This window comes from Athalia rosae, chromosome 4 (genome assembly GCF_917208135.1).
Source record: "Athalia rosae chromosome 4, iyAthRosa1.1, whole genome shotgun sequence".
NCBI lineage: Eukaryota > Metazoa > Arthropoda > Insecta > Hymenoptera > Athaliidae > Athalia > Athalia rosae.
In genome coordinates this window covers 2,413,727-2,439,003 of record NC_064029.1, presented here as the reverse complement: position 1 = coordinate 2,439,003, position 25,277 = coordinate 2,413,727, and the positions used below count along the sequence as shown (strand labels likewise).

General features: G+C 36.8%; 3 protein-coding genes and 2 long non-coding RNA genes across 16 annotated transcripts; 2 read left to right on the top strand and 3 right to left on the bottom strand.

The window, feature by feature from the left end:
• Nucleotides 1–605: 605 nt before the first annotated feature.
• LOC125500647 lies at nt 606–2,724 on the bottom strand. Its single transcript, XR_007278074.1, has 2 exons — nt 2,587–2,724; nt 606–927 (listed from the first exon to the last, which is right to left on the bottom strand). It is a non-coding gene; the product is annotated as an uncharacterized LOC125500647 (long non-coding RNA).
• On the top strand, nt 2,170–3,017 carry LOC105690257. The gene is made up of 2 exons (XM_012407901.3): nt 2,170–2,429; nt 2,555–3,017. The coding sequence occupies exons 1-2, from the start codon at nt 2,356–2,358 to the stop codon at nt 2,877–2,879; spliced, it is 399 nt and encodes a 132-aa protein (XP_012263324.2). The 5' UTR covers nt 2,170–2,355; the 3' UTR covers nt 2,880–3,017.
• On the bottom strand, nt 2,964–5,192 carry LOC105690231 (dynein axonemal assembly factor 4-like). Its single transcript, XM_020854781.2, has 6 exons — nt 4,943–5,192; nt 4,655–4,853; nt 4,002–4,566; nt 3,798–3,898; nt 3,549–3,702; nt 2,964–3,483 (listed from the first exon to the last, which is right to left on the bottom strand). Exons 2-6 carry the CDS (start codon nt 4,744–4,746, stop codon nt 3,277–3,279), a joined length of 1,119 nt encoding a protein of 372 aa, XP_020710440.2. The 5' UTR covers nt 4,747–4,853; nt 4,943–5,192; the 3' UTR covers nt 2,964–3,276.
• On the bottom strand, nt 4,943–25,123 carry LOC105690282 (neurabin-1). Of its 12 annotated transcripts, none has more exons than XM_048654140.1 (21): nt 24,669–25,123; nt 21,878–22,000; nt 21,011–21,293; nt 19,287–20,857; nt 16,540–17,782; nt 15,823–15,843; nt 15,518–15,739; nt 14,573–14,756; nt 14,226–14,495; nt 13,710–14,071; nt 13,182–13,467; nt 12,522–12,575; nt 11,795–12,100; nt 11,325–11,711; nt 10,962–11,226; nt 10,641–10,853; nt 10,359–10,493; nt 10,158–10,267; nt 9,815–10,062; nt 5,554–5,645; nt 4,943–5,474 (listed from the first exon to the last, which is right to left on the bottom strand). In XM_048654140.1, exons 3-20 carry the CDS (start codon nt 21,271–21,273, stop codon nt 5,570–5,572), a joined length of 6,216 nt encoding a protein of 2,071 aa, XP_048510097.1. In that variant the 5' UTR covers nt 21,274–21,293; nt 21,878–22,000; nt 24,669–25,123; the 3' UTR covers nt 4,943–5,474; nt 5,554–5,569. The 12 variants fall into 12 exon arrangements, with proteins under 12 accessions (XP_048510097.1, XP_048510096.1, XP_048510093.1 ...); XM_048654139.1 differs by having other exon boundaries at nt 10,359–10,508; nt 14,573–14,744; nt 24,669–25,122; XM_048654136.1 differs by having other exon boundaries at nt 10,359–10,508; nt 24,669–25,121.
• On the top strand, nt 18,483–20,713 carry LOC125500649. Its single transcript, XR_007278076.1, has 3 exons — nt 18,483–18,900; nt 19,932–20,054; nt 20,579–20,713. It is a non-coding gene; the product is annotated as an uncharacterized LOC125500649 (long non-coding RNA).
• Nucleotides 25,124–25,277: the final 154 nt, after the last annotated feature.

The window sequence follows — 25,277 nt, the reverse complement described above, 5'->3', positions numbered from 1 at the left end:
ATCTCTAGAATGCCGGCCCTGAAAATTGAAAGTTCGCCGAAAAGTGGAAATTTGTATCAGGAGAACAGGAAACCCGAGGAGGTGGTCCGAGACCCCATGTGCCTCATCATGTGCATGCATTCAATCCACTGTATTCAATCGTAGTATGATGGAGAGAGCAACTGGTTGCTTGCAGGACTAATTGCATGCCTGCCTCTTCATTCAATCATTCAATCATGCTTTCATACAAACAGGAAGTGATAATGTAGATCTCTAGAATACCGGCCCTGAAAATTGAAAGTTTGCCCAAAAGTGGAAATTTGTATCAGGAGAACAGGAAACCCGAGGAGGTGGTCCGAGACCCTATGTGCCTCATCATGTGCATGCATTCAATCCTGTTTATCGAATCCTACTCCGATAACGGATGGGGCATCACCTAGTTACTTGGAAGCCTCAGCATATGCCTACCTGTGTATTCAATGATTCATTTAGACCTCCATACAAACCGGAAGTGATAATGTAGAGCCTCAGAATCTCGGCCTTGGAACTTGAGATTTTGGCCAAAAATTGATTCAGGTATCAGGAGTACAGGATAGGAGAGGAGGTGTTCAATAAGAATTGAATAATCAGTTTCAAAATTGCTGTTCGTTTATTGATAAATTATGCAGGTAGGATACATTCAACAATTACTGCGTTACAATAATCATCTTACTATTTTAAAAGTTTTCAACATCGTCACACAATGTATTTTCATTCGACTATTGCGATATTGCTGATGTAATTTTAATAAATATAAAACATGAAAATATGATGACTTATTCGTGCGTTAACTGTACATGAATGATAATTAATTTCCGGTTCGAAAACTATCAGACGTAGACATCCTCCCTGTTGATTATAAGGAGATGCTCCTCATTGTGTTGTAACGTCGTTATTTTGGCACCAGTCCTGCAAAAAAAATGGAGATATCTCGATTAATATTGCTCCCAACTCAATTCAATTGACAGATTCGTGTTTTTTTGTGTAAAATTACGTCAGGAAACATTGCACAATTAATACTGAGCATATTTTATTTCTAGCGACTCTGACTGTTTGATATTTTTCAATCTTGGGGGCAAGAAACTAAATCTTTTCCTAGTCGTTGATGTGACTATTCTTTAAGGCCACATTTACTGTGGAACGCTCGATCCACAATGTCATGAGATCGACTGTTTTGCCATCTGCGTTAATATAATTCTCAGTTAGAGATACAAGCTACGCTTATCATTATTGACGACTCATCAAAATCAGCGCGATGTATAATGTGGATCATTATAGGTGATTACATATTGTTAACTGCAACCGAAGATATTACCAACGTACGTGATTGCAAGAAAAAAGGGAAAAATTAGTAGCATGAGCAATACACGCACCTTGAAAGTGTAATATACGCACGAATGATGAAAATGTGTCCCCGGAACGAAACTACTTTCTCTGGATCACCGGATCCATTCAAGCTAAAAATCGTGCAGCACGATTCTATGGATTACTCATACGTAATCTCACGCAATGACGATGAAATTTCTATAAGACGTAACTGTAAGGAGTCGATGACGCGTACACGATCGTGACCCACATCAATGTTTGCTCTCTGAATACAATTTGAAAATTAAATGACCGAAAGGAAATATGCTTTTAGATACGAAACTATTGTTTCCCAGTAGAAATATGAATAACATAAAATAAAAGCAACGATTGTCATATGAAATGAAAAAAAAAAACGTTTCTTAAACGAACGAGAAAGTTTTGTTGAATTACTTCCTTTTTTTTCTTTTGGAATATTCGGATTAGGCCAGGCTCACTTTAGAATACCTCGATAATTCGTATGCTAAATTTTATCACATGATTTCATTAATTTACGGACCAAAACTACGTTGTAATCGAGTCAAGCGTACAACGGATTATGGTAGAAATCTCTACCAAGAATCGTATTTAGAATTCGTCTATTGAAAACGGCATAGATAGTTTGTAGCGGAATTTAAGTTTCGGTCAAGATCGTGTGCGGAGAGTGACAGTGAATCCTCACGGATATGAAGCTAGTTCATGTATGAGAATACGACGCATTTCTACGAAGAAGTTTCCCCATCCCCCTACCTCTGCTGGGATGACCCAGCCAGAGGCAATCCCTACCGGCTTTCAGTGCCGACTTTAAAACCGTCAAGAAGAGGGGCGTATAAATAATTCTGATCTCAGTGCGGTTTGACTAGTTTAACCAGAACTTTGTTGGATCAGGATCGACGCTGCCGCACGCAGCAACCCGAGTCCCGACAAACACGTATTCTTCTCTTTTTCAAAAGTTCTCCAACTTATCATCCGTCCACTCACATAGTAATAAAAATGAGTAAGATCCTCACAATGCTAGCAGTGGTCATGATCGGATGCTTCATGGAGTCGATCTGCGTGATTCAAGGGTGAGAAAAGAGCTCATAAAAATTTGTAGTCCAATCCATCAATGAAATAAATAATTGGATGTAATGAATACATCGATTCTCACTCAAATTTCTTTGAATTTTATATTTGTACTTATCGTTGACAGAGTCAGAGATATCGGATTTTTGAGTCACGTACATCGCATGAGGAGTTTTCCTTGTCGCAAGCCACAACTGCGATCGATTCCTGTACAAGAACTGCTGCAGCGACCAGGTTCCGATGAACTTTTCTACCCATCTTCGACCGTCTTGGCGAGGTGCGACAGGCACTCAGGCTGCTGCCTGGAAAATCAAGTATGCGCAATCGCAGAGCAGGAGGATGTTGAATTAGTATTCATCGTTAACCATGTGCTCGACAGACAAAGGGCGAAACACCACGAAGTGATCACAGCTAAAAATCATACCAGGTGCCATTGTGTACTTGGAAGATAATGTGCGACTAATAACTTACAGTTAGAAAATTTGTCCAACAATTCAATTGTAAAATAATTTTCAAACTGTTTTGACAAATAAGACTGAATTTATACTTTTTTTATACTTTGATATCAAAGAAAATTTTCCTTAGTATAAGTACAATGACCTAGTTTTTTTATTTTAATATCTGCAACTGAAATATATTTCTAAAAACCGACTTCGATTCTGCTAAGAATTATATTATGGACAGAGTGAATGGCTGTTGTGATATCTTGCGTATTTTTAATAAATACTAATTACGATATTTTTGCTTTTATCATTCGTCATGTGCCTGTCCCAGAAGACACACAGGCTATTCAGTTTTGGATAACATTCTCTTCCTGTTCCGAGTGTTTCTGATTTATTATCACTCAGACTAATCCTGAATATTGAAATACTGTTTGGCGGCCAGTATATCACGTTTTATAGTCAGATTGTTCGGATCGAGTTTAAGAGCAGCTTCCAACTCTGGTATTCCGTGCTGGGGTGAGGACAATTTACAAAGCGCCGCACCACGTCTGGCGTGACATTTTACACGAGATTCCAAGTTTCCCTGACAATGAGGTACCATCAACTCCAAGGCCTGGAATTGTAGTAGGTGAGTAAGTAGAAATCAAAATGTGATGTAAAATATCAGGCAAAATTTACCATAGAACAGTCTTCGGTGCACTTGAAATAATTACCAAGCGCATATTGCGCCGCCGACCTATTAGAATATAAAGATGACATCTTTGAACTTAATTTTATCCCATGGGTATAAGCGCTGATTGCACCCAAATAATTTCCAGCTTTGAAAAATTCACTGCAAATGGAATAATTGTGATCAGAAGAGTTACAGCTGTAACTAAGTTGCCTCAATGAATAAATTTTGAGATAATTAAGCCAATAGTTACTTACTCTCCTTTATCCTTGAGCCACTGAGGATCCAGTTCTTCGGGTCTCAAGTCTTCTACAATAAAACCAGTTTGGCGGCGTGCTTCGGCCTGCTTTTCCAGCCACTAGAACCAATCATATTGATAATAAGTAGATGCTCTGATCGGAAGATCTCTTCAATGAGTTAATTCAATACTTTTGTACATAATAATCAGTCTCTTTTCTTACCTCTTGCTCTTCTACTTGGTGACTTTCCCTGGCAGGAGTTGGAAACATACGCTCAGAAAAAGTGATGTCGATCGTTCCAGTTTTCCTTGGTAATGGCACAGCCTTTTTTGGCTCATCAAAAATGGCATTCTTTTTGAAAAGCATGTGGGCTGATCCATTACTCGTGAACGTCTTTCTTGGTCCAGATTGGGATTTTGCTTTTCCCTTGTAAAATTTTTCCAATCTTTTTTGGTTCAACCGTTTAATAAAACTCTGCGTTGTCGACTGGCAAGTATTATCTGTGGTGCTACAATCGGAATCATCGGAAGTACTGGAATCAGTAACATTCGAATTCTGGTCATTCTGAATTATTCCGTTGCTTTCACTCTCGGATATTGGAGCGGGCGATTCTTGTGTCGGAGATTTTTCAGGCAATGGTTTGTTGTCTGAGTTTGTATGACTGGTTTCTTTGGAAGGTGCAGTTTTTTCAACTTCGATTGTTGTTCCTTGACGGAGTATTTCCGTTTCTGTCATCTTTCTAGATTTCAGCTCACCAGATTCATCTTTGAACCATTTCAGTGCAGGTCTGAGTCAAGGAAATAATTATGATACTCTAAAAAGTCTTAAAATTACTCGTAGTTAAAGTACACAGATTAATACAAAAATGCCAATACCTGTAAGCCTTTCTGTTCTCCTGCTCCTTGCCTTCTATGTCCATCAATATTGGATTTTCGTGGGTGGACCTCCAATTTTCGAGATCCTTCATTGCTTCTTTACGCTCAGAATCGCGTCGAGCATCTATTTGGTTCAGAACACCGGTGTCCAAGTTGATTTGGGCTGTGACTGCTTGTTTTTGTAGCCTGTTACTTTTTTCTGATAACATTCAATGATTTGTCCACATTAAAATTTGAAAAAACAATTCCTCGATCGACGGATTAAAATTATACGATTTCAGTGCTTACCACTTTTAGCTTTGGCTTGCTTTACACTCAATTCTTGAGCTTCCTGTAAGGCATGTATTCTGCGTTCCTTTTTTGTCTGGTTATCCAGATCCTCTACGAGATTAAGCCAAACTACACCAAATTCCGCCTTTTTCAGAGTGAATACTACTTCTGCCTGATCCTTATTCAAAACACACTCGCTCTCCTCATCGATGATATTTCCCCAAAGAAACAGCTCCAGGATAAATGGTGGATAGCTAGCCTTTGATATTAATAATATTCAACGTCGATGAAAAATAAAAATCAATCGTCACACAAAATATTAGCTATGGTCGATACAGCATTGAATGTACTTACTAAGGGGCAGACAAAATTAAAATTGAATCGAGACATGTGGAATTACCTTCACGTAACTTTTTGTTGCAAACAAATCCACATTTTTTGGGTTGCCAAAAAGTGGGATATTGATTATGATAGCATCATCCGTCTGCCTCCAGGTATATTCCTTAACTATAATAGCTGGCATCTCTGTGCAGGAATTTTTTTCATTCAACTGTAAGATTGCAAAGATAGTAATGCGTAGATATGGTTAAATAGTTAAAGCGAGATATTAATAAATTCGATTGACTTACTGAAAGGGGGGACTTGTCAAGGAAGGTGCAGTTCTTTATCAACATGGAAGGAATGTTGCTGACAGCAGCTAATGATTCCAGCCCTGCTGTGCCTATTGATCAAACAAACTGAACACAACTTAGTTACGATAAAAACAAAGGCAGAACACATAGGCAATAATAGAATAACTTTTAATATTTTGCAGGTGGTCTACTGCGCAAGTTAATAAGAAAAGTTATCCATTAATATTCAATAATTAGGTGTTCGCGTTATCCAGAATAAAATTATCTTCTCAATCCATTTGTACTGTACGAATTGTTTGTTTTTTATTTAAAATGTATAGAGTATTTCACAATATTATTATTGTTTGTCTTCGTTATCATAATGCAAAGTTTTCAATGACCAGTTAACTGATCATCTTTTTGCAGCTTTTCGATAATTGCTGAGATGAATACTGTTAATCTAATGACAATAATTTAAATAACAGTAAAAAATAAAATTCAAATCAAATAAGGATCAACACGTTCAGAAGACATGCAAGTTTTTTTTTTGGTGATTTTTTCAATGTGCTTCTGCTTGTCATACTACTGCTAATATTTTTTCACGCGATATTTTTGTTATTATCATATTACATAGATAGGTTCGTTTTTTTCGTTTTTTTTTTTCGTTTTTTATTAAAAATCAACTATAAAACTTAGTTTTCAAATCAGTCAGTTTTAGTCAAGTGTAATCTGTTATTAATCTTTTAAATATTGAGCCAAAGAGTTGACCTAACAAGAATCTAAATGACGTGAAAACGTTGCTTATAATATGATAAAATACTCATAGCAGTGTACAGGTAAACATATGAGGATTGATCAAACGAAAAATCATCCTATTTAGTCGGTAAAATTTTTTGGCACTTTGATCTGGATTAGTTCAACTCTCAGGTATAATTCGAATGAATTGTCCAATAAAAGCAATAGTACAAAGCTCTTGTTCTTTTTGTAATGTTTTATGTTGTTTGAGGATCTTGATTCAACGCATTGATATAAAGTAATAGATGAGTTCAATTAACACTTGAATTATTCAACTAATGTTATATTATGAAATATTATGACACTATATGGTTATGGTATTTACTTATACTTGATAAATGATAATCATTATATCGTTAACGTCAATACTTATTAAACATATCATGTATGTACAAAGTGTTTCTGCAATTATTTGTAGTGTCGCTTACTCCGTTTCAGTTATGCTTAATTATATTGTAATTGAGTCATATAACGTTGTCTGATACAAATCACTGACCGATCAACCTTGTGATTAAAACACTTTGTAATGCCAAACTCAAGACTTATAACTATCATAAATAAGTACACGCATTTCCGCATACGTTTGTCTACCAATTGCACATAACAAAATGAGACTTGTTAAAAATGAAGAAAACTTTTACATAAGTAAGATCTCATTTCGTTGTAGGCATTTCATACATAGAATAAATTCACAATATGGTGTGTCTATATTATGTCTGATATGTTTTAAAACAATATAATCAGCACTTCTATGTATAAATTATTTATCTAAAATCAAATATTTACAATCTGTTAAACCATTTGAAAAGGAAATTTCTGTACATGATCAAGTACTAAACATTGTGGATCGCTCTGTTTTCTATTTTTCGTTTTGTGTCGGTTTTTTGTTTTCGCTTTTATTGAGTTACATCCTGCCGAGTAATTTTTCACTGTAGCAGAGTGACGAATCTCAATATTAAGATCAAAAAAGACATCAGAGTACAGATTTTACCAAATTGAAGAATGAGTTACAGAATTATTAAAATCCGGAAACTCTTGCTAATAAAAAACACTGTACAGATTAAATCCTGACGTTTGAAATAACGGGGAAAATATGAAAAAATAAATATATTGTTTTAAAAATTTTTTGACTATATGACACACTTCACATTAGAAAGAGTTTTTAGCATAAGCGCGATCCCGACAATTGTTGAAGATGTAATGAACAGTCGTTGATATGAAATCCATTCAGAACGAAACTCCCCCGGTTGAACTAAATGAAGCTTCATCAGAAGTGGTTGATTATCCCGGTACATTCGATCCTACTATTGGATAATTGAATGTTTCGGTAATTAAAAAATTCGTTGATAGTGTATACGATACATAGAACAGCCGTATATTCTAGCAAAATTTGAGCTAGAACATTAAATACATTACAAAATAGATGTGAAAATAAATTACAAAAAAAGAAATGTAAAAAAAGGAGATATTGATATTTCAATAACGTGCTACTTGTTATCTCGACTCGGAGACATAGGTACAGTCACGAAAAAAAAATATTAGGAAATATTGTTTTGATACATTTATAAACTACCGATATATCATACATACACAATCATACGTACATACATACATCGATACATTCATACATATACTATACATCCTGACGCAATAAAAATTTTATGACGTCACATTCAACACTGGTTATTCAATAACTGCTAATCATAAAAAATAAAGGAATACAAAAATATTGAAATAACAATCTTTTTTTTCCCGAAGTTTTCAAATTTTGAATCTGCGAAATTAGGTCTGATTATACTGAAGTGGAAAAATTTCAAATTTATGAAATTTATAATGAGAAAAGAAAATGAATAAATATAAATTTCAGAAATAAAATCAAACGTTAGATTGTTATTCGTAAATAACCAAGTGATAACTTATTTCTTTCAGAAAGCAATTATAAAAGTGCCTTTGCTTCAGCAGTAATTTTTTGATCTCTGGGTAATTTTATCCATTGCTAAAGTATTCTGTTCAAACCATTACGATGTCGCCTCGTCTTAATGTTACAGTGTACATTATACTTGAAGGAGTGCCGAATTCGTGATTACGTGTCAATCGATATTAGAAAAAGATGCATTTTTTATGAGATAGGAAATCGAGAGCTAATGCGTGACGAGTGTCAAACCTGCAATTATTTGAAAAAGATCGGCTGACCGCTCCTAATGTATGACGCAATGTGAATAAGCTGGCTGTGTAAAAATGAGACAGCAGCACATAAAATTCGAGTCAAAAAACTGATTAACCCAACGTTGTACTTCGTGACCTAATACTACACGAGCGGTCAGCCAACTATCTAGACATTTCGACGAAATAAATATTTTAAAGGTGGACGACCGGCCCTATAAAAATAGCGAATACATTGCCGATGAGCAATATTTGCCGAAAACTAGGATACGAAAAATTTGGTCAACTGGTAACAACTAATCACGTTCGTATTTAATAAATTAGGCTTTATGTTTATTTGGTCACGGTATGCCATTTAAAAATAGTTGCTCAAACATGTGTAATTAAGTTCTAATAGAATTTGAATACTTACGATGTTAAATGATTATAACTTTAATACTTTTAATACTGAACAGCATTAGCAATTTTTCCTTTGATAATTGCCTTCCTAAAATGCATTTAAGTTTCTTATAATCCATCTAAGATTACTGGAAGGTTGATGGAAAACAACACTGATACACATAGGATCAGATACGTTTTGGTCGTCAAACAGGTATTTCTTCTTATCTGTATAACAAATTATAGTCACGCATGCCAACAAAATCAACGAGCAAAAGGATGAAATATAATTGCATCAAAATGGCAAATTTCAAAGATCTCTCAAAAACATGCTACTCAGTGCCCGCGCTGAGTAAGTTAAGTCTACAGATTCTGACGTCAATGATAGTCTGTGAAATAAATAAAATTAAAAAGATTCCGCACCGAATGAGGGATGTTGGAACACAATTGAATGACACCAATGAGAGAATGCTTAAACTGAGTACTCCAAAGTATACAGATTTTAAAGTACAAATGGATATCATTTAAAGTGCATGTCAAATGATCAGAGGATATCAAGTTTTGAAGAACCTTGGTATAGTATCGGTCTGAAGATATAAATGATTTGAAAATTTAAATCAATGATTTATCGATTAATTTCATTCCACCTGAGCAACCATGATTCATCCGATTCTCTTATTCCACTGTTAATGGGGCGATCAAATTTCTCATGATCATCTTTGACTGCCTATGTAATAATAAATAAGTAATGGTCGAACGGTAAGTCGAAGACTTCTACATTATGGAATGAAAGTAAATCTCGATTAGTTTGGCGGAAAATTACCGGTTTGACTACCTGAGTTTTCATCAAAATTTCATTACAAAATTAGGTAATACTCCTTATTGCATTCTGAGTACTATAAAAGTAGGATTTCTCAATATAATTATTGAGTGTTACAATTACTTTTTTTTAGCTGCCTTTTCAGCCTTGCGTCGCATGCGTTCCAACTCCTTACGCTCTTTACGCTCCCGCTCCGCTTGTGCTCGCAGCTCTTTCAATTTTCGTTTTAGCCGCGCTTTCTCTTCTCCCGCAACACCGAGAGCTTTCAAATCGCGTGATTCTAGTCTCAATAGCCCTCCTCCAGCTATTCCCGCCTCAACAAAACGAGGCGCATACCGTTCCAGACCTACGGCTGACAGCCATTGGCACACCTGAAAATGTAATATTTAAAAGTGATTAAAAACTCACCCAAGCCTTCAACCGGCAACCCATAGAGATAATAGTTATAAGGAATAACTTTTGATACCTGTTCTTTAGACCAATCCGTAATAGGTGCATTTTGCCAGAAATGGGAGGTTTTTTTATCCCCCAAGCCAAAGTCACTTGGATGTGGAGGAAGCCAAACCTCACTGGAATCTGGAGGGAAATTAAATCCAATCCAACATGAGTACACCTCCACGTGATTTTCGAGTAAAACCTATCTTTCGACTGTTTATTGAATTTATACCTGCGCTACCAGTTTTTGATGGGCTGGGATCAGCACCAGGTGGGCTTACTGATCCACCGGACGAAAGACTGGACGGAGATCCACCTGGATGATGCCAGGGTGTATTTCCACTGCCCATCAAGCTTTGCGGAGGCACTGCAACTTTCTTTGCTGTAATATACGTATTGTGAGGGATTACTTAACTCCTCAATCATCCTAAATCGGTTCGATAAAGCGACCATTGTTTCTATATCTAACAGGCCCACAAAATGATTGAGGAATCGATGAGATGAATCACTTTACCTCTTTGATTTGCTTCGTTAACAGCCTGTCGTATCTCTTCCACCAAATGATGTGTGACCAATGTTGGATCATTAGACTGTGGATTATTCAGATCTGTGAAATCCCCAGAACTCTCTCTCGATGATGGAATGTCATTACCACCTAATCTTCTTTCTCTTTCAGCTAAAACTTGCTTCAACTGTTCCGCCAATGATGCTGGAGGGCCAGTCAGACCTGAGCAATTTTTATTTTAGCAGTGAAAAAATAATTCTATTGTGAAATGTCTCAATTATCGAGGTACATGAGACGAAATAAATTTGGTGAACTAATGAAAGACAATACCTTTCTGCGGAGGGGGCCAGCTTTGCTCCGTCATTGCTCTGACCTGAGAGCTAATTGTACTGTGTTGGCGTATAGTTGTAGTTTGTGTGGATTCCAGATGCTGTTTACTTTTTTGCGAACTAATAGACGAGCTGCTGGAATACGAGCTCAAATTTGAAGGGCGCGATAGATCACTTGCCGATTGACTGATTCCGTCATGAGTACTAGCGTTCTTTGAGGATAAATCTTCATCTGTATTATCGCCAGATTCATCCAAGCCATAATCCTGTGCAGGTTTTAATAAATGTCTGGTCAGAAATCTGATCACAATTTCCTAATTCAGTGATCGGACAATCGATGAAATTCAAAACCTAAAATACAAACCGAGCTGCTATTGCTGAGACCGCCAGATCGTTTTGGCAGTTGGCGATTTGCCAATCCTCCTCGACTGGCAAGTTCAGCTTTACTTTTGCCCGCGGAATTATCCAGAAGACGATGAGCCGGCACAGCGCGGTCCAGTTCTTCTTTTACTGGTAATGGTAATGGCAGCTTACGCTCTACTGTCGCCGTTTTATCTCCATCGTCAGGACTGCTCAAGTCCGATGTTTCTGTGTCCGACAACTGACAACTCGCTGCAGAGGGTGGTGGAGGCATTTGGCGTCTCGTTGGCTGCGGTGTTACGATACGCGCGGTCGCACCGTCGTACGGTAATCGTACCGGAAGTCCGAATCTCCTCTGAGTTTCCGTAAGTTCCATTTCTAATGCTATCACCTGACAATAAAAGACGATAATTGAGTCCCATACTAGCTGGGCATGTATCTAGACACCAACTTCATTCAGAAATTATTACCAACCCGATCTTTGAGGCATTTTACTAGAGAGTTGTACTCAGCATCTTTTTCTTGTAGTAGCTGCTGATAAAATTCATCTCGGGCTATAACATCTGCTCTGAGTTCACGTGCGGCGCGTCTTGCCCTAGCATACTTTTGTTGGATAGTAGCACTCTGGGCGGTTGCTTGAGTCAGCATTTCACGAACCGATGCCAAATCTTTACGTGCTATGCTGAGAGCGCGTTCCGACTCGTGTAATCTCAATCCCGATTCCCGTAGCTTAGCGGCATATTCTTCACTCCCTGCTCCAGTGCTTTCCAGCTCCACCAACTGTAGAAATTTTGCAAAAGAATTACCACACATTCGTTGTAACAGATAAACAATTGTCACAATCCTCTCATTTTCACGACTATTCTCATGAGTAATAATCTGATTTTCATGCAGTCTTTGATTTTTACAGATGATGAAGGAACATTGATATCAAATGAAAGATACACTTTTGCTCAAGCGTCAGCATCAGGATGTGCCTCGCGCACTAATGTGTGATAAGTCGAGTAGTCGAATACACAATCATGCAATGAAAATGTAACTAGTTAAAAATGAACATTTACAAAGGAGTACAAGATCTGCTTTGAACAGGGTCGTAGAGCAAATCGATAATGACTGTCAATTATACTTATGCGTGAATCTGTAGAAAGATTCACTTAGATACGAAAAAAAAAACAATGTAACAAGAACTATTATTAATTACCTTTGATTTGAGGTTTGCCACCTCTCCGTCGGCTAAGGCAAGCTTATACTGACTCTGCAAGCAGCCAAGGACACGCATAACACATAAGCAAAACCCCAAATACATACATAATCAAACTTCCTTCTACTCAAATAAACTAGTGCAATAACACTTGTACCGATTAACACGTCTAATAGATGAGCTCTTGTTGCACTCTAAAGAACCTTGCGCGCATCGCCCTACTGACTTTGAGCAAACACTAATTTCTCTGTGACCATTTCGGCCTTTGATGAAAGAAAAAAATGATGGTGTATGAAAAACATTAGATTCGAAAGCTAAGGTGCCTGAAAAGCAAACAAACCATGACATCATTACGAATGTCAGTGAACACACAATGTATCATTTACTCCGTGAACTACAAATCAGCTAAAAACACACAACATGACAAATGGATATGTGATGTGCAAGCATCAAACAACGCATTGTAGAATGGTATATTACATGAAACAAACATGAGCCCAATAGACGTTCACATTTTATTCTAATAACTACTATCTCGTCTTACGAGAGAAATGTTTATATCGATATACAGTATCTCACGATAGACGAAACATCGTACTAGTCATGAATGATTGAAATAATGTTTTTCATTCAAAAATCAAACTTTATGGGAATACATGCCTCTTGTAAGAGAATTCTGAGGCTGTCTACATCACTCTGTGTAGTGGTTGTTGGGGTAGTAGTAGAAGGCAGCGGTAGAGATGAACTAATGATAGGCGAGCGACTCCGACTGGCTGGAGAAGAGTAGGCATCGATGGGACTCGCCGGAGGTTCACCCTCCGAACAGGACGACATAGTCGGAGATCCAGGAATCCCTCCGCCCAAACCACTCATTGAAGAGTTTTCTTCCCCCATACCAATCCCACGTTGGCCGTCCGGAGAGGTTCCATCCGAGAAATTGAGTCTCCTGGCATACGATAAAAATGTGCTTGCATTAACGACCATTCTATCATCACCCTTGTAAAGAAAATTTTATTTTATTTCTTATTTCCCTCAGTGCCCCAACACGCCTCGGGCAATTGTTGAGACAGCCGCGTTTGTCGTCATGGTTGATATGCGAGCAAGGATAAACCATCATTGGGAATTAATTTGATAGAACGAAAGTATAACCAGGGGCGGTATAATTTTATTCGAAAATGATAATTATACCTCGTTGTAGACCCATTGGCTTGTTCACGTTCTCTGTCTGCTTGTAAACTCTGTCGGATGAGCATAGCTACTTCGGAATTACGGGGATCCCTTTCTCTGCCAATGAGAAACCGTACTAGACCTGAGGTATTGCGTAGTACACTTGCAGCGTAAGCTTGGGTCACACCGATCAGAGACTTGCCATCCACCTCAACAATCTGATCGTTAACCTGAATGCGACCTTCTCGTGCAGCCGCACCCTTTTCAGTGATTGTTTTCACAAAAATACCAAGTTTTTCAAGCCCAGCATCCGCACCGACACCCATCCCGATGATGCTCAAACCTAGCCCTTCTGGCCCTTTCATAAGCTCTACTGGGAAAACCTGTAATTAATATCAATGAGAATAACAACTGAGATTTCTCATTTTAAGAATCTGGATATTGTGAATCACCATTGACGCTATGAACGTGGAAAAACTGAAACATATTTATTCTATTTGAAAATCTGTGCGCCCCACTGAAGGTGGTAAATATTACCTCCATTTTTTCGACTCGTTTCTCAAGTTCGTACTCTGCGCTCGCAGCCACAGGGTCAACATCCTCGTTCCGTCGATCGTACTCGTTAACAGAGTGTGTCGAGTAAACTCGCATTGGCCCTGTATCAAAAGAGACTTTGATGTTGGCCCGCTTCACAGGTATAACCGATAGGGATAAATCGTCATCGTCTTCATCGGAATCAGGAAGGCCAGCAACCTCCATCCAGAAGTGACCGTCTTCGTAATAATGAACACCATTCTCAACCAAAATCTACAAGAGACATCAATTTCATTGCATCTCCTGTAAAGTGATTCGTGTAATGAAAATGTAGGAGAATCAATAGTTACGATTTTTCCAGCAATGGGAGTAAAATCATCCTGGTGTTCTGTTTCTGTATCATCATTAGTTTCGTGGGTATCGTTCAGACTGCTGACGGATCCCAGCAATCCACTTTCGCTTCCGGTGACCGAGCCTATCTGGCTCTCTGTCAGGGAATCTATTGTCAGATCACTCCGAGACCTGTTAGACAAACTATATATATCCAGGTATCAATGGACCTGCATTTTTCAATGTCGGAAAACAAGAAAAAATTACTTTTGAATTACGACAAATGATGTAACACAGAGTTACGTTGGTTACGTCCAATTGTTGGTATACCGATCAACAATGCACAGAGATGTTTCTCTATAAAATGGAACAAGTATATCTCAATAATCGTAATTTATATAAGCTCCTAGCCAGCTTGCAGGGCATGCAAAATACATAGTTGAAAACACTTTATTTGAAAGAAATTATTCGATTCCAACGTCAAGCAAATGCATTTGGACGAATCTTTTGTAACTGACAAACATAGAGGAAAATATAAGTAGGCGGCACAAAGTGTTGTAAAGTATACAGAGAGCAGTTGACTGTGCGATCAATTGACACATTATTGTGATTGATGGGCCATTATTCTTCAATGCCTAATAATCTTAGCTGATAGTATAAAAATATTACTAAGCTTTTTTGTTATTGTAACAATAGCATAGACATACACAATTGTTAGTAGATATTTATAACGATATTTGAATGCAAAACCTGCAAGTTATTTTAAATTAAAATTGAGAAAATTGTGAAGCCGAGGAGGAGATATTTATAGACACTCAAGTCCAGCAGTCTTTAGATAGGATTCATCTCAAGTTACCTTGACAGTATCCAGAACTTTTAGAGACCCATATAAATTATAAGAACGTTAAACATCGAAATTTAAATCTTAAGTTTGAAATAAAAATTATCGTACATTAAAAACTCACCTATAATCATGAGTAGTGCTATTCACAAGACTGGAATCTGGAGCAGAAAGAACGTCGGAGAGCCAGTCAGGTGTATTATCTTGTTCCTCTCTGTCTTTTTCTCTGTCATTTTCCCTGTCTATTTCCCTATCCTTATCACCAGGAGTTGCAGTTGTTGTAGTAGGTGACAATAATCTGGCTATTTCCTGAGCTTCCTCATCCGATAGTAACCCCGAACCTTGTCTGATTAATTATTTTGACCATTGATTTTTGAGCTCCGTATAACAGATGCTACAGTTCGATTAACTTAATTAACATTAACTCACCTAATTTTTTTCTCCAAAATCCTGTGGGTTCACGTTCATCATTGACAGGTGCAAGCCCAATCAAATACAAAAGCATGTTAAATACCAAAAATTAAACTCCTCTATGGGAGAAATGTTCAATTAAATAAAGGTAGTAGCATAACGATGTGTTACCCAGTTTTTAACACTCGAGACAAAACGTTAATCTTGGATCAAAACCTCTGTTAGTATTAGAAAAGCATATCTTGTTTCCATCATTAAAAAATCAAGAAGTTATTTGAATAAAAAGAAAAAAATAAATAAATTCAGCATGAATATGGATAAAAACTAACAATGAGTGAAATCTCCAATTGTCATTACCCAATTTCTCTGCTTCCATGGAACCAAGCAATTGCAATGCTATATAACTATTAATAAATCTTATTCGTGGCTTCAAGCTTATTACATACCTACCAGTTGCAGCATGCAATACGTAAGCGACCTAGTGATTTGTTAGTTTTTTTTTATTCACTCGAATATTCCAGTTTTTAAAGGAAACGTCTCGTTGATTTCGATATTATAATTTTTTTTTACTATACAGAGTTCAGATCTGTTTTTTTTATGAAGATGGAAATGCAGCATAAAATTTTATTAGTTGGAGAGCTTTGACCCCTTAAGTAGAGAAATGTGAAAAAAAATGGATACCCGGCGATGTAAAAACACATAAATAAACAGAAATTCTTTGACTATCCCACTTACCGGGAACTTAGCAGATTTTCAGCCTCGTCTGCAGTCATTGTGTCTGGTGTTACAGGGGTCACTTGTTTGACTTTTGATCTTATTAAGTCTTGTCCGTTCGGTGTTTGCCTCACGTTAGAAGAGAGACTCTCTAAATTTGTAATAGTTTTAGCATCGCTAGAATCACTGTCTTCTTGAAGACTATTTTCAGATACTTTATCATCACTAGCGGATTTACTTTCGTGCGAACTAGAGACATTATATTCTTGCGACTTATCAATAGATCCAGCAATTTTGGACTTTGATAAAGATTGGTTTGAATTTGTTTGCTGTGACTTTGTTGCAGCTATTTGATCAGCCTTTAATTTCTCTTGCTCCCACGTTGTCTGTAATTGACCAAAATTATCCGATTGCGATCTATGGGAACTTTTAATTGAGCTATCTGCGTTTGTTGTATGTTGAGCATGTGCATCAGGTTTTACTTTGGAAGTAGTTGTGGTAGTAGCGGAAGTAGTGTGAGCTGCGGTGGTGAAGATCCTTTCATGTTCACTAAAATTATTTTTAGTCGTAGAATTAATATAGTCTGTCATGGATTTTGTGTCATTAGAATGACACTTATCTTGATTATTAGAAACACTCGAAGACTGATTTGTACTTGTTGTTGATTTTCCTAAATTAACAATTTTGTTTGGCCTAGACTTAATATCGCTCAAACCACTGGCTGTTACAGATGGCTCTTTTCTCTCAGCCAATGATTCGTGCTTCATCTGGTCATTTGTTGCATTTAATTCAGCCTCTTGAGTTCGCTTCGGAGAAGCACTATCTGCTAAATTTTGTGACCTCGAAGTAGCAGTTTCTGGCGAGAAAATTTGACTGGTTGGGGTTTCGTGAGCTTTATATCGTGTGTCATGCTGGATCGCTCCATCTTTTGTTTGTTCGGCATGCTGCGACTTTGAATCTGAATTTGTTTTATTTGTAGAGTCAGAGACTTGTGCGTTCTGTAGTCGTTTGGCATACGGCGATGGAACAGGTATATCCTTATGTTCCAATGGTGAAAATTCTTGATCAGAACTGACAACCGATGGTGGACGCTGCCCCAAACCTGCAGCGGGTAAATCCACACGAACGTGAGATCTTCGAATGACTGTTGCTGTGTCTGTTTCACTAAATGGCTTTTCCGGGTTGAATTCATGGCCCACTGTTTTTTCCGTATAAATTGTCGGTTTGTCCGAATCTTCTATCTCTAGGTCGTAGCTGTTACGTCCTAGAATGAAAAAAACATAATAAATGTATTGGTAAAACGTAACATAATTGAGAGTTGGGAGTAAAATATTTCAATCGCCGACTTAATCTCAATTATGGAATAATTATGGTATGCAATGAACAAGTATTTGAGTTAATTCGATATGATTGATTAATCTTGTGAATAATTCATCAAATTTGTCGCGACTAGGTCGTTACTCCGACCAAGCTGATTGATGAATGAGTGAAATGATATTCATTCTAATACCTCGACAATCGATACACAATAAACGGAGACACATAGCACCAGTCTTAATGTTTTGGTTTATTAAACACACTACCGTTGGATAACTTTGGATAGTTGAAACTATTTCTAAGTATTAGGCCAAGAAGAAATGTGCTGTCTAGACAGATCGACAGCGTAACCTTGTGTTTTATCATGTGTGGGTGTCTGTGGCCAGAATGCCAAACATCCCACCAAAAATATATTTTAAACACAGACTAAATAACAAATACATGCTTTCCGAAATTAATAGTCATGTTGTACACATTGGGAGAAGTAACTTGTAGATTGAGTTTTCAATTTGTTCGCGCCAATTTCATTATAATTTCGGTCTTTATATCAGCAAGGTAATTATCTGTGATTATTACTTCTCAAAGGACATTTTTCAATAAATAATTATTGAACACACCGGTGGTTTGGATTTCTTTCTACTATTATTTTAAGAAAAAATCTGACCGCGAAAATCATATTTTAGAAAAAAGTTTTAATTCTAAGTGCACTTTAATTGAATTTATAAATCGTTTACTTATTGTACGTGTAGCAAGGCACAAATGCTCAGTTGCCGAACAGAGTTCATACTGACTTCTATAAATAATTCAGTTGAGTCTGGAGGGAGAAGAGAGAGACATGCCTTTTACTTTTACTTTTTAACGTTTTGGCAGGCTGCCATTTAGCATAAGCATGCATCCATTTAAGAAACCAAGTCTTCTCAGGAAATATGTTAAATATTTTTAGATTTAACTATTTTTATCAAAGTGCTCCGTGGGTGTCATTCATAATATTGTTACTTATTCTTCGGAGTCTACAAGCTCATGAATTTTCAAAATTATCTACCAATTATCAAAATTCCAATACAGGTAAACATCTATAACAAAACAATCGGCTCAATAATTGCACTTCAAGAGAAATAACCGCAAGAGTGGAGCCACGTGAACTGTGCAAGCGATAATAATTACGTCATGTTGCAGTTCTTGACAGTATTCTCTCGTAACATGAGGCAAACATCATTTACACATAATATATTACTGCATGTAATGTTAGGATGCTTTTATTAAACCATGTGTCAGCAGGTGAAAGTTTGATTCTATAGATAATCAATACCCAGCTGAGTCTTGACCCAATAAATCCATACCAGATCGGGGTTATGCAAATAATATTAGGAAATGGAATGTGACTAAGTATGTTAATTTTCATGCATCCCGCCAAATTGTTGCATGCTGACAACATTTGTTCATCGACTAACCTTTTTGATTTTTTTCAAGTATTTCCTTATCAGCCTTTTCCTCTTTACTATCTTTTGAAGGAGAGCTCGGAGAGCTCATTCCCGACGACGCACTGTCCGTGCAAGCTGAGGATGGCCGAAGTTCTGATTCAGGTGATTTCGATCTGTCCAGCTTTCTGGATCCATTGATATCTTCTTTTCGCTTTACAGTATCTAAGCTGGGCTTTGCCCAATCTGGCCTGGATTCTGATCTGATTTTTTCAATACATTTAACTTCCTGGTCAAAGTTATCTTTGGTCAAATGTGAATCAATGTCGGCATTTTTCAGAATTTCATCATTTTTTGCAAGCCATTCATTTTTCCACTCCGACGTCTTAGGTGGAGATTTCAATGGGCAACTTGGATAATTAGCGTACTCCGGAGTACCTAACTGATCAAAGTCGGAACTTTCCATAAACAAATTATTCACAGAAGAAGGAATATTGACATTTTTATGTGGTCTCGTGGGACCTATATTAGACCTAATATTGGACTGATTTTCCAAATTTACAGAATTCGTACTACTTTTAGAAGATACATTTTTATTGTCCAGATTCATAGACGTCTTTGGAGTCTCAACGTTTTCGCTTTTTAATGCAACTGAATTTTTTTGGACATGTTTTCCAGTAACATTTTTTTGCACCACGGCATATTCGGGCAGCGGAGATTCTTGATTTTTTTGCGCACCAGCAATTGTTGAGTTTTTAGCTGATGGCGCATTTGGACCTTTCTGCACAATGGCATACTCAGGTGTGTTTGCAAACATATCAAAATGTTTATTCACAACAGTAGCATACTCCGGACTTTTAGGACTAGATAGAAATTCAGGAGTCGTTGGGCTTGCCGATGCTACACTAGCTGGTCTTTCTTTCCTAGATATCGCTGAAGAAACGTTATTAGTTGATGAGATTCTAGTGGGAGGAGGCGGAGGCGGCGGAGACATATTTGGCGACGGCCTTGTTGAGCAGAAACTGGCTGATCTTGTAGCAAGATTATTAGCAACATCCGTGGTACGCCTCGAATCTTTGTCATAGTTTGACATACCGGTAGACTGACCAGGAGAGATAGGTTCACCACCAACTTTGTTCATACTCTGATTTAGCGTGGTTTGAACTATCGACCTATTGGGATCAGAATTGTACCGGCTGGGTCTCGTTTTAGAGAAATGGCTAGTCCAATTCTTCTGTTTTTCAATCAACTCCTTTGAGTTCAATCTACGCTCTGGCTTCTCTGGCCTTTCTGGCCTCTCATCCATGTAATTTTCTTTGCCATAGTTTTTATCAAATTTATCAAACTTTCCAAATCCTGGTCTGGGCCTCAATCTATCCACCGCCGCTTCCGGTCCATGGCTGTGCCCATTCTCAAAATGACGCTCTGCATTCAAAGCAGGCACACTTGCACTCCAATTACTTAAATGATCTCTTGTACCTGATGGAGAAGGTGAACGAGGACGCGGTGATCGAGCCGGGGATGTACAGCCTGAACCAGAATTTGCCGAGCTCGAACGCGAGCGGAGTCCATGCAAATTTGTCGGTTTCATTACTCGATCAGCCCTGTGATCGATATGGAAAGTTGTGATTACTATTGCAGGATTGAATGGTAACATATGCGAATACTGATTGACTCCAACAAGAAAGGTTGTATGGGATTACAAATGGAGTTTAATCTAAGCTTCAAATCATTCAAAATTCAAGGCCAACACTTACGGTCGATTTGGTTTATTTTCTTCACCCAGTTTCTCAAACAGAGCCCTTGCATTGTTGAATCGAGCAACATGGCTCTCGGTTCTAACGACTGTTACTTGTGTAGGAGAATCTTTTAATGGTGCTGGAGGATCCTTCATGGCTTCTGATAATACCACATTTGTTCTGTGACTGAGATTTTCCAGCTGTGGCTTTGACTGGAATATATTTGCAATCGCCGATACCTTTGAGCCTCCATGGCGCTTCTTTTCATCAACTGTCGCCATTTTTATCCAGTTAAATGATTCTGTAAAGAAAGGAGAAAAACAATGTGAAATTGACACGCGATAAAACCTCAATACAATAACCCACTTCTTGCGCTTTATATGTTTCAATGTAAATTCACAGAACAAAATGTATGGCTTGATTGAAAAACGTTCCTATTCTTGATTTTAAAGCACAATGACATGTACTCGCCTCGTAATAACAGAAATCATTCTCAAAAAGTATAATAAACTAATTGAGCATTGAGTAAATACCAAAGCATAGGCAAAGACCTGACTATGTGATAAGAATATAGATAAACTGATAATTAAGCCGTATACCAAATACATATGCTATCATTGAAACATCATACTTATATCTGTCTTCAAAGTATTTCAGATATTCTACTGATAACATTCATATACCCATTTATATACTGAATACGAATTCTCATTTAAGTCTCTACTACACAACTGCGATTCTACTATTATTAAGATAATGATAATGTGTATTATATTCGGATGGAATGGAAACTTTTATGTAATCTCACAGAAATGGATAAGATGAAATAGAAATACTGGAAGAAGATTAAAAAGAGATTTTACTTAAAATACATCTCGCACTGACCTCTTTCTTTTTCAGGAAGTCATTAATCAAGTATGCAAATTGAGTGATATTTTCAAATATACTATGCTTCAGCCCATTGTCATTTGAAGATGTTCCTCATTGGATCCTTGCGCTATCATTTACCTGCAAATTATAAAGTTTGTAGTGATTACCGACAATGGAAATATTAATAATTATGGGAGTGTACAAAATTACTGTGCATATCAAATGTGTCGCTGAGTAATTACGGGGGTTGGTATCCCACCACATAGTTTTCCTTCCTCCATCTTTTTATGATAATAGAAACAACACAGATTATTTCCTATCTAACAGACGTCAGCAAAAGCTTAAATCGTTCCAGTTCCCATGAATGAATAAAGCAATATTTGATCAATTTAAAAATTTTAAGATTCAAGTTTTTTATGGTAAGATCTCAATGGGTTAGTTTTTTTTCTGAAACATTGGTAGCTATGAAAATTTGATAAGGTAAAGTGGCCTTGGATCACTGGCCTTGGATGAATGAAAAGAATATAGTTTCAAGATCAAGAGTGCAATTCATTTTAGAAGCAGCAGATCCAACCAATAATAAGGCATCAAATTCATCCTGAAGAATTTAAGTGAAAGTTAGTGAGAGTTAGAGCATGCAAGGGTATGTCTGGTTCCCACCCTTCTTTCTTTTGGTGTGCCATGCTCCAACAATCAATACTTGACTCTTGTATCTCTGCCATTAAAAATGAGTACATAAAATTTTTTAATCTATTGTAATTTTTAGTGATTTCAGAAATTATGTATACCCAACAACTACGTATATTATTTGTTTATAACTGCAATGTACAGGTATGTAGGTATTGCAGGTGGTAGCTAAGAGTAGTGAAGGAGGCTTACAGTGGAGGATCAATATTGCTTCAATAGTAGAATCAAGGTTAGAATGAGAACTTGAAATAATGTACATACATAGTGATTAAATATATATATGTATATAAGAGTTTTGATGCTACTGTAAGTTTATTGCATTAAATATTTCCCGAACATTTTTCATCCATAGAATCATAGGAGCAGATTCAACGAATAGCATTAAAAGGATGTCATTTAGTTTCAGGGCCTATTAATAATTTTTAAGGGATATTTTTGATATTTCCTACCCTACATTGACGTTGAAGTAAATCAAATCAATGAAGAATTAAATCAATTTGAGAAATTATACCTTGACCTTGGAAAGATTGTTACAAAGGTCATTTAAAATCTTATTCAATTTAGATACTTATACTTTCAAAAAGCGTAGCAAAAGCTTTACATGGTTGATTAATTGACAGAATTTGTACGTGATGGTACAACAAAATGTATATTGATATGAAATCCTCATGGACAGTAATTATTAGTGAACATAATTTGAAACGTTGTTTAGCAAAGATTGTTTCAGGCAATTATTAGCATTCTTAAAGTTAATATCTATCAACACGCTTGACCAAGACTTTAAAATAGCCTTGAACCAGACTTGTGTATCAATAGGGAGTAGAAGAGTTAACCGTTACTTTCACATACCACTTCGCAAAAGCATTTGGTTTGTATATAATTACTCAATCAATGAAGCAAAATTTTTTAAACAACTCAAACTTCCCAGCTGACAAAGCAGCAATCGATATGCATAGTATATAAATTTTTTTTTTTCAATACACGTTCATGTAAAACTGATGGATCGATATTTTAAATCAAACTTGTGGCTAAGAAATCGAAACAAACGAACCAAGATGCAAATGAAATTGATTCAAAAATTTTTAAAGTTCATAAATGGAGAGCAATATGCTCTCATAATTCATAACGAAAGACTGAATCTGGTTTGAAATCAAATAAATAATGTTATGAAGCAAATTATATTGGCTGATATTTTTATTCAACACATTGTCGACACATAGAGTACTTTTTTTTCGTATTAGCAAATGAAACATTCCATTGAAGAATGACATTCTGCAAATTTGCATTAAAGAATGATAATGAGTTATGTGAGAGTTTTTATCACTAAATTTATCATTCAAGCATTACATAATTTTGGGTCTCAACTGATGTGGATCCGACTCGCAATTCAACACGGACAAAGTTGATTGACTAACATAATATCAAGTAATGCTACTCACGGGGTGTGGAAATAAATATGATGATTGATTCTTTTCATTGATTTTTGACACATACATTATTCAGAAAAGTTGTGTCGTCAAATCACACCTCGCGTGTATAGACAAAATTTTTACTTAGTGCCCAAATGACATGATGTTCATTATGAGAACCTCTTTTTAATGCTCAATTAACTTCGAACATTGATCAAGGTGCAGCTGCCACGTAACTAACCCTAGAAAACTAAAATAGAAAATTCCCAATTCAAAAGAGCAGTTGCTTAATTCTGTAACAGGCTACAGGTGCAGACCAACAAACATGTCATGAAAATGTTTGCTATCTAATTGTTCTGAGAATAAGATATTACAATGATCCAGTAAGGCTTGGAAAGAATGTCAATCTTTGAGATGATAGATTAAAATGATCGATGCCTTGTGACAGAATTATTCAACATATCGAAGTTATTTAATGAAATGCAAATTACATTCCATTCGCCATTAGATTCAGAGGCCACTGACCGTTGAGTGCAAAAATTTTGCCAATATTTCGCGTGAAATACTTCGCCACATCGCCCTTTATTCATTCCAAACAATTAAGTTAATTACCTAACGCGCGTAAGCTCAATGGCTAAGGGATGAGGGAAAACGTGTAGAGTTGGCTGCAGTTGAAAGTTATGTTATAAAATTGAATAATAATTGTTTACCAGTTGATACTCTCGGGACGTGAGCATGTGCATACGACAACGCTGGCGATGGAGATAAGAATTCCAGGGCTCACAGACGTAACTTCATTATCCAGATTATTTATTGTCACTTTGACGTTATAAACACCACTTTAATAATGTTTTGAACACAGTCGTGAAATGAAGAAAAGAAAGCATTGAAATGCTGGAAAGTCTGTCAGTTGAACTATTTGGCGTTTGTCACGGGCTTCTACTTTAGCAAATTTTTCGCAAAGGTAGAAATCTTAGTACGAAAAATCTTTGACGTATATGAATGTACCCTTACAGTCTCAAATAACACACTAATTAACGTTACTTTTTATACTACACAACTTTTATTTAGCAGAAAAACACTTTCACGACCGGCTGGGAGCTGTCCGTGTCAACAACCCGTGAAAAATCGTCGAAGATGGCGGCTTTCCAATTTAAACATGGCCGCCACTTGAAAACATCCGAATGCCTATGTTCGAGCTTTTTTACTCTGTCGGTAATAATTTTCAGGCTATCCCCCAACTCTAGGGACTTTTGGTCTCATAAATACTATGAATATGCATATATTTTCCGAGGCTCAATTCTTAAGCAGTTTGAAAT